The 12,476-nt window shown below is 42.2% G+C and overlaps 1 protein-coding gene across 6 annotated transcripts in view; it reads right to left on the bottom strand.

Annotated features, from left to right (window-relative positions):
- Nucleotides 1–12,476, bottom strand: part of akap13 (A-kinase anchoring protein 13) — a 28,490-nt gene that overhangs the window by 8,514 nt on the left and 7,500 nt on the right. For 4 of the 6 annotated variants that reach the window (XM_034536036.1, XM_034536035.1, XM_034536034.1 and 1 more), the window contains 18 exons: nucleotides 9,522–9,678; nucleotides 8,014–8,081; nucleotides 7,727–7,784; nucleotides 7,083–7,257; nucleotides 5,479–5,576; nucleotides 4,760–4,906; nucleotides 4,565–4,674; nucleotides 4,294–4,437; nucleotides 3,607–3,732; nucleotides 3,397–3,514; nucleotides 3,179–3,299; nucleotides 2,583–2,713; nucleotides 2,417–2,493; nucleotides 2,270–2,336; nucleotides 2,027–2,141; nucleotides 651–733; nucleotides 366–557; nucleotides 108–263 (listed from right to left, as the gene is read on the bottom strand). In XM_034536036.1, the coding sequence (XP_034391927.1) occupies nucleotides 108–263; nucleotides 366–557; nucleotides 651–733; nucleotides 2,027–2,141; nucleotides 2,270–2,336; nucleotides 2,417–2,493; nucleotides 2,583–2,713; nucleotides 3,179–3,299; nucleotides 3,397–3,514; nucleotides 3,607–3,732; nucleotides 4,294–4,437; nucleotides 4,565–4,674; nucleotides 4,760–4,906; nucleotides 5,479–5,576; nucleotides 7,083–7,257; nucleotides 7,727–7,784; nucleotides 8,014–8,081; nucleotides 9,522–9,678 (2,143 nt within the window). Of the gene's footprint in view, nucleotides 1–107; nucleotides 264–365; nucleotides 558–650; nucleotides 734–2,026; nucleotides 2,142–2,269; nucleotides 2,337–2,416; nucleotides 2,494–2,582; nucleotides 2,714–3,178; nucleotides 3,300–3,396; nucleotides 3,515–3,606; nucleotides 3,733–4,293; nucleotides 4,438–4,564; nucleotides 4,675–4,759; nucleotides 4,907–5,478; nucleotides 5,577–7,082; nucleotides 7,258–7,726; nucleotides 7,785–8,013; nucleotides 8,082–9,521; nucleotides 9,679–10,323; nucleotides 10,597–12,476 lie in introns of those variants that run through there. The other 2 variants (XM_034536038.1, XM_034536033.1) reach the window with 2 other exon arrangements.

Genomic DNA, 12,476 nt, shown 5'->3' on the forward strand with positions numbered 1-12,476 from the left:
GATAAACGACATGAAACGGCATTTACGTAACTGCTGGCCAAAAGACACATGCGAGAGAGAGTGTGTGTGTGTGTGTGTGTGTGTGTGTGTGTGTGTGTGTGTCTCACTCTTGCTGCTGTTCATCTGATGACTGTCAAAGCCTCCAAATGTCTCCGCTCTCCTGGGCAGACATACCGGTCCCACGCTGCCCCCTGTCAGGCCGACTGGAGCACTGCAGCCTGCTCCACCGACACCGCTGCTGACTAAACCATGCAGGATCTCCACTAGAGAGACACGGGGGGGTGGCGGGGGACATCGAACACACAGTTTTTACAAACATTCCATCCCCCGGACACAAGACGGAATGAATAGGAATCCTTGCTCACCTTCCCGCAGGGCATCCTTCATGATTGGCTCCCCCTTTGTGACGTCGTCAGGTGTTGCCATGAACAACATCCGCTCCCTGACTGGTGGGTTTGGGTCGTCGGGGGCGGGACTGCAGTCGCCCAAGTCCCTGAAGATGTGGACCTTCTCCTCCAATAAAGAGAGGATCTGCTCGTCTTTCCGTCGTAGAAGCTCTGGAACGAAACACAAAGGAATGGATGAGTGACATTAATGCACATCAAGCAATAGAATATAATATTATGGGTTGGAGTCGGGGGTGGGGTCACCTCGGATCTCCTTTGCTCTGTTCTCCTGCTGCCTCCTGTCCTCTTCCGTCTCACTGGGGACTCCCTCGTCCTCGTCTTTCTCCCTGTCAACGCACAATACATATACCATCTTATTTTTGTCATCATTTCTGTTCTTTAAGAAAACCTTCTCACTCGGTCAGTGGAACTGGGATTCACCTGTTTTCTTGTTGGTCTCTCCATCAAAGACCTGCCATTTAATGCACTCTGATCCTGTGTTGTCTCACTTGCGTGTTGGGACAAGCCTCTTGCCTCTATTACATTTCACTGATCGTACATTTTTATGACGAATTTGGATTTATGTATTTTTTTTCTTTGATTCCATTTCTTCCCCCTTCTTGTCTTGGGATAGACTCTAGAAGACATATTTGTCAAGCTCCAACCAATTTTGAGTTAAATGTTTCAAACATTTAACCTGGTGTGGCGGCTTTTCTCCATCAGATCTTTTTGCATTTGTGATCGATTGAGATTATGTTTATGTTGTCCTGCTTATCTTGTAGGTGGCATGATGGGATGATTCTGGTTCCTGATTGATTGAGTGAGTCATTTTGTAGCGTGACCTGATTGCTCCACGTGGCTCCACCAACCTATTGAGGACATTCTCTAACCTGATGGAAGTCTATGGATCGAAAAGCGGTAGTTGTTCTTCTCCTGGAACACAAGGCTGACACGTTTTGTTTAAACATAAAAACTTTGAGTTCTCTCCCCTTCTTCTTATATCACAGACCATTTCTGCTGCGATCCCACATCCCCCAGAGTGATAATATTAGTATTAGAGCCAGGCATAAGGGGGAATTTTGCGTTTCGGAAATTATGTCGAAAATGTTGAGAATAAAGTAAAGATTTCACTCCACGTGCTAACGCAAGTAGAGTTATTTATTCTCAAAAGGTTTATTCTCAACATTTAAACTTTATTTGCAGCATTTGACTAAATTCTAAAAATGGTATTTCAAATGTATACTCAACATTTCAACAATATTTTGACTTTATTCTGGAAATAGTATTTCACTTTGTTCCCAACATTTCAACTAAATCCTTTAAAATGGTATTTTGACTTTATTCTCAAATAAAAATTCATCATTGACTGTCTTATGCCAGGCATTATAACTGAACTTCTGTCTATACATTCACTTTAAAATGAAATATCTCATTATTTTCCTCTTATGCCTTGCCGTAATGGTCACTTTTCCCCCGCTGAACATTTACAGTGACGAACACGTCGTCACACTGAGTGGGCCTTCATCCTAAGAGAACAGTGGTTGGAGCTGTCGTTTCCACAGAAAACTAAAGTACTGAATGGAGCTCTGACGCCGTTTGGAACCGTAACCATGAGAACATAAAGCGTGCCGTATCCTCACATGCAGTGCATGGCGTCCTGGATGATAGCCCTCCACGTGTTGCGCTCCTCCTTGCTGCTGGCCAACACCTCCACCATCTCTGGTCTCTCTATACCAGCTGTGATCAGGAACAGACCTGCAGAGACACATCGCACCAACTCACTCTTTCATTTCCACCCAAATGCACCGATTCACATCAACACAATCTCGAGCTCGTCATGCTGCGTGTGCAAAGCAGAGAAGAAGAAGAAGAGGAAGCCTGACCTCGCTCCTCATTGGCCACTTCTCTGACTATCAGGTTCTGCAAAGAGATGACCGTAGAGCGCTGGTCCTGAGGGCAAAGAGTTCCACGTCAGACTGAATCTTTATGAGAATATATATAAAATTAGCAGTGTAACTGCAGGTACTTACCAATGAGGCAAAGACATATTTCTGGTCTTTTTCCTGAAGAAAGATCAACACGTCCGACAGGAGCATGGCCTGGACATCTGCAACACAAAAGGCTGTGTTTGCAACATCCTGCGTGCAGTCGACTGCTTTAAGTCCTTAACAGAGCAAAGCAATGAGAGCCGCGTACCTTTGAGGCGTCCGGCGGAGTTCTTCAGCTGCAGCGCTCCTTCGTGCAGCAGCCTCCTCCCTCTGATCAGGTCCTCTTTAGCAAACATCTGGCCGCTCTTCATCCTCATGATGGACTTGCTGTCGGTGCGACTGGAAGATCACAGAAAACACACTCCACGTTGAGCCTTTTTGCCTACACCAAGTGCATTAGTAAAACACACATGTAAGGTTCCATTTGATCCTGCTGCTTCACTCTGGAATCTGTTGTTCTTATAATGGGACTGAAAAAAAGGGCAAATGTCCACATCCAGAGGAGAAAATGGTTATGAGATGGTTACTGTACACAGTATTGCGCCGCTCAATGTATGTTTATTCTCATGTGTTCATTACTTCCGCCAGGAGATCATGTATTTAGGCATGTGTGTGGGCATCTCTGTGACTGTCTGTCTGTCCACATCTAATATCTCATACTGCTGGACTCATAGGATGTCAGAAAACTGTATTTTAATAAGCTCTGTGCATCTTACCGTCATAGTCTGATCTGTCCTGGGGAACTAAACTGCTGATCTAGGATCTGATGCGTACAGTGTGTCATCTCCAGTCGGACTCATGTACCTGTAGACCTCCCTCAGCCTCTGCTTCTTCTCCTGCTCGTTGACTTTGCTGTCCACAGCCATGATCAGCTCCTTCACACAGCGCAGAGCTTCGCAGACACAGCCGTGGTCTTCCTCGGAGTCTGTGAGAGTGCAGAGGAACCGCATGAGGCACATTCAACATGTACCGAGCAGGGTTCCTTTGAGGGACTTGTTCCAGGGAGAGTCCTTCGTCCTTACCTTTTGTGTGCTGAAGTATCCTCTGGATGAGAACGGGATATTTGGTGATCCTCTGAGTGACCAACAGAATGCACTCTGGGATACTGAGTCTCCGCACGATGCTGCTGCTCATCGTTCTCTGCACAAACACACACATACACACAGAGGTGACTTCACAATCAAATCCCATGCAGAGGGAACGTACGCGCGTGCAGAGGAGCGAGAGCCGACCTTGATGAAAGCCTGGAAGCGCTTGTCCTTGGCGTGCAGGTCTTTGTAGAGGTTGACGGCCTCGTTGTGGCGACTGCAGAACTTCCCGTAAACCTTCTTCATGCGATCAGCACTGCAGCCTGAAAACTGGATTTAAAACATTAATATTAGATGTTTACTATTTATGTTGTATTTAAACTTCTTTTAAGGAACAAATTGAAGGAAATTAAAGGATCACATTTCATCTTTCTTATTCATTTAAAAACTAATTTAACGCGGCTCGAGGATTGACACGAGGCAGATAAATAAGATATGTTACTGTATTGAATAGCTGCAGCTGCATTTTAGTCATATCTTAGTTGTAATGTTTTTATGTACTATGGCACCATATTGACATTCATAGTATAAAAAAAAGGTATTTTCATAGTGAATTAGAAAATGGTCAAGTCACTGCTGTATGACACCCTCAGAAACATCTCTTATTCAGCGGCTGATGACAGCTAAGGCGTATTATTCGGTGTTTTTTGTATACCTCATAATGCAAATGTACCTTCTTTGAAAGTATAAAATTAGTATATATAAGATTTGACTCGGATTGGTGTTTCCGCACACATCATTGCAGATCTCATCTGTCGAGTCCAACTATCACAGATTATATCCAGAGCAGGGAGTGCTTTGGTCCATGCAGCCTCCTTTCTCCTCGCTCACCTGGTTGAGCAGGACGTCCCCGATGCTGAAGATGAGGAAGCCATTGTTGTTTTGTCCCTCGGTTGCTGAAGCTCTCTTCCTCTCTAGGAGCAGGGTGAGGAAATGTGTGTGCGTGTCCAACATGTCGTCCAAAACTGGGAAAATCTACAGAAAAAAAGAAAACAATCGTTTGACTCGCTTGTTAATGTGTGTAGCTTAGCGATGATTCGCTTATTGATATTGCCGGTGTGCATGTGCACAGGTGAAACTGCTCTTCAGGCATATGCGTCACCTTGTCCAGAGTGTGAGTGTCGAGCTGCAGCTCCTTCTGAAGGCCTTTGTAGTAAACTTCAGACATGATCTTCAGCGTCCTCACATGGTGGAACTCTGTCTGGTACAACTCTGTGGAGAGAAGGGACTCTTATCTTATGTCTTGACACGTGTACTGAATCTCACTGCCAAAACCAGTGGAAACACTTGTCTTTACCGTATATGACGTCTTGTTTCTCAATTTCGTCTTTCTTCAACGTTTTCAAGAACTTCTTGTCCACTGTGCCACTCCAGGAGTCGGCTTCCAGATCTTTCGTGTCGCACTCAAACTCTCCCATCAGCTGACTGTCCATCATCTCTGTACCTTATGGTGAGAAGGGCACATGCAGGAATCTGAGTCAACGTCATAGACACAACCTTCTGTTGATCAGCTCATATATAAAAAGATTGATGACATGAACAGCTCCTCAAAAGTGAAGTCAAAACATCTCGACCGCCCCCTGGTAGCTGGCTGCAGTACAGGTCATAAACCCGCTTTCTCCATGTTAACGGACAGGACATGGACCAAACAAAAAAATCAAAGTACACATCAAATAATGTTTTCCCAAAGATTTTCTTGGTCATTTAAGGATTTAATTTTTTTTGATAATGTGGTTTAATTTGGTTATAATTATTTTTTTGATGCTATAAAGGGATTGGAAGTAGAGTAGGAAAGTTGAGAGACGATGTAACTGCAACCGTGATTGTCTGTTTCCAATTTAAACTGTATATTAAGAAAATGCGCTAGACGGCAGCGCCTTTATCTGGAATATTTTGGCTTCATTTTTGTACAGTGAAAGGAAATGCAGACGCGTCTTCATTTCACTGTACACTCACGGCGTCTTATATACAGAATAAATACAGTCAATGTCAGACTGCAGTGTGTGAGTACGCTACCTTCATCGGTGAGGGACTCAGTCGAGGCATTGACCTTATGGAGAGAGTCGGTGGACTGGGACAGAAACTTCAGGCCTTTCAGTGAGACTTCATCTAACCTACAGGGAACAAAACCATGAGGAGGGTTGAGTTTCTCACAGGTTCACTCCCTACAAATCACAACCACAACCTTTAGTTGGACAGCATACATACCAGCTGCTTCACACCAACAAAGGAAACACAGAAAGATATACCAGGACAATACAATAACAGTAACAAACATAAGTGATTACACTAAACACACTGTTTACTGGGGAACTGAAAATTAATTATTTGTTGTTGTGAAGTCACAAGATGAATGTCAACAGTTATAAGCACACCTAAATAATCTGTCAAAGCATTTCCACTACAACACAACCTTTTATATGAGTACCATGACAACATAGCATGGGATTTGTTTACCATCATACATCAATAACAAACGTTTTTGATGATGAGCCTTTACTTTTTTCAGTCTCAGTTGTGTGTCTGTGTGTGTGTGTGTGTGTGTGTGCACATCTAGCTTTGTGAGGTTTTTCTTAACCTGCAGAGTGAGGATATTTTGAAAAGTGAGGACATTTTCCGGACCTGCTTAAAAGGTTCAGATTTGGTTTTAAGATTTGAGTTAGAATAAGGTTCAGTTCATTTTCTGTCAAGCGCCCCTTTGATGATATAAGTACATTGTAAGCCCCCAACCACAAGCGACCCCAAATGGGTCGTACCTTTTTGTTTTGAACTAATTGCATTATAGTATATAAACTCTATAAAATATTTGTTTTTCCTTTCTAACATAATTAAATATCACTTCACTTTCTACAGTTTCTTTTCCTGAAAAGAATAATAAAATCAATTCCCAAAAAGATTGGACTTTAGATTGCTTTCAAGTATACATATGGCAGCATAAGACATATTAATTGCATTACATTTACTAAAATTAAAAAATATTCAAATGTTAAAATTTAAGTTAGGAGCAGTGCAAATACTTACATTTCCCCATTTAACAGTACACACATAATTAGTGTGCAAGAACATTTTAAAAGAAACAATATACCTGACCTATGTTATTAACAAAGTGTCTTTATTGCTGTCCGTTACCTTATCCCTTTCCAGAACAAAACCACCATCTTTTATCTCTTCAATAAGCTGCTCTTCTGCAGAGAGGTCACCGATACGCCTTGAAATAGTGTTAATTGACATGAGTTTAGTTTTGCGCTTTATACCAGTTACAAATCTGTCCATCTTGGTACATCTCTTCCTTCCTATCTCTTATCTCTTTCTGCATCGCTGTGTATCTTTCCTGCTCTGGTTTTGCCGCTTGTTGGTCTGTAACATGAGCTGCTCTGGGGGGCGTGGTTGGAACACAGTGCATGTCACGTCGGTTTTGCTGGATTTACTTTTATTTCTTAGGTTCAACCATAAGATATAGTGCCCTATCTTTACAGTTTGGGAACCACTGCTGTGTTGGGGTCAGGCAGGCATTTAGTTGTGATGATTACGGTCAGGGTAAAGGTCAGGGCAATGCATTGTGTCAATGTCCTCAGAAAGATAGATACATAGGTACAGGGGATGTGTGTGAGGTTTCTCACCCTGCTATGTTGCTGGTGGAGATGCTCTTGGCAAGGTTACTGTGTGGGTTGAAGAGACTGGGGGGTCTCCATGGGAAAATCACAGGGGGCTGATCGTCAGGGGTGGTTGCTGTGGACCAGCGTTCCCGTGACGATGAGGAGGATGTGGAGGATATGGATGATGCTGAAGATGTCGCTAGATGGGAACATCAAAGTGCACATTTAGGACTCACCCTGCATTTCTGAAGCACTGAATGAACATCATTCTGTATTGAAAAAGACTTGAAACTAGAGATTGAGACCATAAACTCATGTTTACAATGTTTACTGAGGGCATAAATCAAGAGAAAAGTAGTCATTTTCTTATAGACTTCCATACAATCAGACTTCTTTTTGCAACCCTAGGACTCGCCCCCTGTTGGTCAGTAGAGAGAACGCAGGTCTAAGACACTTTCACATTGGCTTCACTTGTCAGAACCGAAGATTGACGCCTGACTGAGACTGAGATGTCTTTATCAACAGATCTCTGTTCTCAAATGGAGACATTATGTCACTGGACATGGCAAGGTTGTATCATCATCAAAATACAGGTTGAATACAAGTCAATCGTGACCTGTTTAATTAACACGTTGAACAAGAGCTGGCTTGTTTGTATGTGCTCTTACATTTACTCCTTATGTTAACAGCTGACCCAGGAACAGCTTCTGGCACCAGCGACTGCTGCTGGAAACAAACACAGGACATCTTTAGGGAAAAGGTGAACAACTACAACAAACCTACAAGCTACAACATAACACTGATGATTACTGATTTACTGATCATAATTTGAGTACCAACCACAGTCGTTGGCCTATCTGGTGCTATTAGAAAACATCAGATTTTTGGTTTTGCATGTTATCTTCATCTCGACTGGATTCAAAGATGCTTTTCAATAAATAAGAATCAGACCTACCTTTGTTTTGCTCTTTGTACAAACGGACAGATTCTCTCTGCAGCACTTATGGACATGGGCTCCACAGTCTGCAAACAACACATTATGATCATTAGAAACAAGCATTTTTCAACTTCCGGGTTGGGGCGATCAGGTGAAAGAGGTCTGTCCATGTTTATTTGTCAATTCAGCCGAGCTATGGACCATAGTTTACAGTTGAAGTTTTTATTCTGGTAGTGATGAGTCTTTCTAAATCAAACGCACAAGGTTTCACAGAAGCTGGGAGAACCGCAAAAAAAAAAAACTGACGCCAGCGGCACACTTGGCCTTGATAAAGCAACGCTCTCCATGAACCTGCTGGTACTTGAACTGGAGACACAATGAGCCTGCCTCAGAGAGAACGTGTCAACACTAACTGGAGATTCGGTCAAGTCGCTGCAGATGTCAGGGGACGCGCTCAGGGGGACTGTTAACGTTCAGGGTCGTCTTGCTGAGCTAAAAATCACTGCGGGACCAAAACAAAGAGCTGCTTGGATGACCTAGAAAACAGAGTTAACCTCCATATAATAAACATCCCCAGAAGGCAGTAAAACAGGCCAGGACCTGATCCAAGTTCATATCCGCCCTGCTGATGGGAACTCTGGGCCCCGGGGAAGAAAGCTTCACTTTTGAGACAAAACCTTTGAGCATACTGTAATTCATGTAGTCTGAGAGAAAACTAGTTTTATGCAGCGACAAACTGACTGTATGACACACACACACACACACACACACACACACACACACACACACACACACACACACACACACACACACACACACACACACACACAGCTCTAGTAACTATGACAATAACAAAACACACACACTGGAGTGATGCAACAGACTGTAAGACTGGTGGAGAAAGTCAGCAGAAGGCCGCTCTTCTCATCTTACCACTCATGGAACAAACTGAGACGCACATTAGTTGCTGAGGAGCATTTTGATGAAAAAAACAATAAGATAATAGAAATAATGTGTGCACGTGGGGTTCTTCTTTCAGAATCAGAATCAGAAACCTTTAATAGCCAAGTAGGTTTACACCTACAAGGAACTTAGCCTGGTGGGTAGTGTAACATAGGACATCAGACATAACAAGCAACAACAGTAGACAACAAATAAACAGTCAGTCAGTCTCAATGTACTCATTATTATTATTAAAAAAGAAACATTTTAGAGAGCAAAATCAAAAGTCACCAGCTTTTGCTATATTTTCTGCCACTTGTGAAATGAATGCGTTTCTTTTTTACAAACTATGTAGACTAATAAGGCTCGTATGATCCATATGTGTTTCCTACTGTGACAAACGCAGAGTTAAAGGGAAATGAGAGAGAGCGACACGTCACAGTGAAACTAGTGAAGGAAGAGACTACAAGAGAAAGAGGTGGCCACAGATGAGGAGGAGGAACGAAAAGGGGAAGAAGAGAAGGAAGAGGAGGGAAAGAATTAGAGGAGGGAAGGAGAGAGTGGCAAAGTGCAGATGTTCTTACTGTTGCAGAGGAAAGTTTCCTTGTGGTGCAGGAGTTTGATGCAGTGCTGACAGGCCGTGGACGGAGAGGGGCTGATGGGGATGAAGAGGTGACCGTTTGCACTCTTCTTTTCTCTCTCTTTACTCTCCCGCTCCCTCTCCCCTTTCCTCTCCTTCTCCTGGAAGCAACAAAAAGAGATGCAAAATCAAATTAGAGAAAATATTCTGGGATGTCTATTGTTTATTGATAAAAGAACCTGTTGAGAATGTCCAATTAGTTGGTCTACAAATTATTTAAAATTCAAGGTGCTGTCATTTCATTATTATTATATTGATGTAAAGGTCATTTTACAAACCTCTATTTGTTAAAAAGAAAAAGACTGGACGGGCTACCAAGCTACCAACATGTGCCGGAGTCATGCTGCTCGTGAGTTCTAACAGCCATGTTGATTGTTTATGCTCATGGTGATACATTTGGGGGAGTGGCTTTGAAGAGAGGCCTTAAGGGACCTCTGGGATGATGTATTGTGTCACAATATTGTATATTTTATCGTCAGTGACACTTTTAGAGCTAGCGCAGCTATCCAAGAGTTGTCCGTGTTTTTTGTCTTCCAATTTAAACCCCTTCACAGTGTGTTGTCAGCTCATGAGACTTATTTGTAACATTGTTTGTTGCTGAATATTTTACCATTACTTAGCTCATGGCTAGTTGCAAAAAACCAAGATGCAAAACGGCGAACTCGAGGCTTCAAAACGGTGTATCCACCATCTATTCCTAATCTTCATGATCATCAGAACTGTAGCCCCCCTCCGACACACCTTACCTCATCCGATACGGTTTCTCCTCTCCACCTTACAGAAAGACTGAACCTCTTACTCAGCATGGCTGGAACTGTCCTCCTGTCTCCTTCTCTCCCCCGTCTGTCCCTCTATACTCCGTCCGTCCATCTGTCTGTCTTCTAAGTCACAATATGAATCCTGCCTGTCTGGATTTCTTTCTCTGTCTGAGCATCCTGTTGTCATCTTTTTGATTTAGCCATTGTGTTCACGCTGCTGCTGCTGCCCATCTGTCTTCTTTTAAATCAGGAAGTGAGCTAGCATCTAACATTTGCAACACACACACAAAGTTCCTCTTTCCCATTTGTCTTGCAGACTTTTTCAGAAATATTGTTATCTTCACAAAGCCACAATTTCAGCATTCATGCCCAAAATTAATATATTATATATAAATATATTACATTACCTGTAGGATTATTGTAGCTCAAATTCTATTGAACTTGTCTTTAAATGAGGTTCTAATGCGGATGTGGACCTTTTCGCTTGGTAAAAATGATCTTATTTGAATATTTAGTTTCACTTTAGTTTTAATTTACTTTCAGTTCTAGGGTTCTAAGTTTGCTGGCTAGGAGTCATATTCTCCTGAATATATAAAGATGGGGGACCTGGGATCAGTTGCACCAGCTCAAATTAAACAAAATGAATTCAGCCGAATAAACTTGAAACGATCCCAAATGGGCCGTTAATCCCCAGTGACTGCATGATGACTTGCACTGCACATGAGGCAGTAGCATTACTAATGGTGGCACTGCTTGTGAGAACAAGCTTCAGGGCTTCATTGAGTCATCCTGACTTCCTTTGATGTAAACACTCACCCCTACGACTAAGATGGTGGGTTTTTTTTCTTTTATGAAACTGTCTGATAAAATCAACCAATCAAGAGAATGCACGCGTTTGACAAGATAGTGCCCTGAGTGGTATTTACTACATTGCATAAGGGCCATTTAAGGCTTAAGAAAAAAAAATATTAAAGTACTGGGGGAAGGGGGATAATATTTAGGGGGGGATAAAAATCGAAGATATTCTTTGAGATTAAAGCGGTAAATTTATGAGAGAAAAAATTAATGGGCATCTCTTAGCGAGGTCAGATCAACCTCGGCACACCCCACAGTATGGAACATGGCAAAAATCTATCCATTGCCTTGTCACCTCATCCAATAGGCCGAATCCACGGCAGTCTCTTCAAAGACCAGATGCTTATACAATATGGTGATTCTGGGCCAAAATCCCGAGCTTGTCATAGTTGCTAAATCTAATTTCAAAGTATATTTTGAAAAATTCATCCGCTGCCGACATAAAATACGTGGCAATTCTGAATTAACTGAATTAATTAATAGAGGTGAATCAAAGAGCACATTCCTATTTAAAGAGTTTTTTAAGTAAGATTGAGATTGTGTGTCATCGAATAAAGATTTCGGGTTAGGGGTTGCGTAAACTCCTTCACAGTGTGTCGTAGGCAATAAGGTTCGAGAGGCAGGACTGTATCATACAATAATGTCCGGTTCAAAGGGTGTTCATTCACATTGCTCATTTTATAAAAGTTTCGATTAAAATAACAAAGATGACAATGGGACACTTGCAATACAATAATATTTAATTCAAACATTAACGTTTGTTCATGTTGATTTGGATATCTCCATTACTTGTGCATCCGTGGAAAACGTTTCTCGTGTCCCCTTCGTCTCTGATGATATCGCTTCCGACCACTCTTGCTCTCTTTGCCGGTGGCTCGGTGGTTCTCCAGAAGGATATTATTATTATTATTATTATTATTATTATTATTATCACTCCAACGCTGTCTTTCATTGAGATTTGGTGCCCAGTAGCTTTGAAGGGACCTTTTTTACATTGCGCAACATTTCATAGGTCTCAATGTCTTTCTTATCTATGGTGGCATGACGTCCATCTGAAATTCCTCTTCGGCTAATCAACTCATCATAATAATAAAAGTTCACTTGATGGTTGCTAACTGTCAAGTTTGAAATGTTATTTTTAGTGCGCACTGATATGGAACGCTCAGATAAATGTAAACAGGTTGTACAGGACTTTATGGCTGAATAAAGTAGACCCCGTGACTCACTCTCAACCAACCAGAATGCTTGATTTCATCTACCCGTATTATAATATGAATTACTTCATC

This window comes from Cyclopterus lumpus, chromosome 6 (assembly GCF_009769545.1).
Source record: "Cyclopterus lumpus isolate fCycLum1 chromosome 6, fCycLum1.pri, whole genome shotgun sequence".
In the NCBI taxonomy this organism is placed as follows: Eukaryota; Metazoa; Chordata; class Actinopteri; order Perciformes; family Cyclopteridae; genus Cyclopterus; species Cyclopterus lumpus.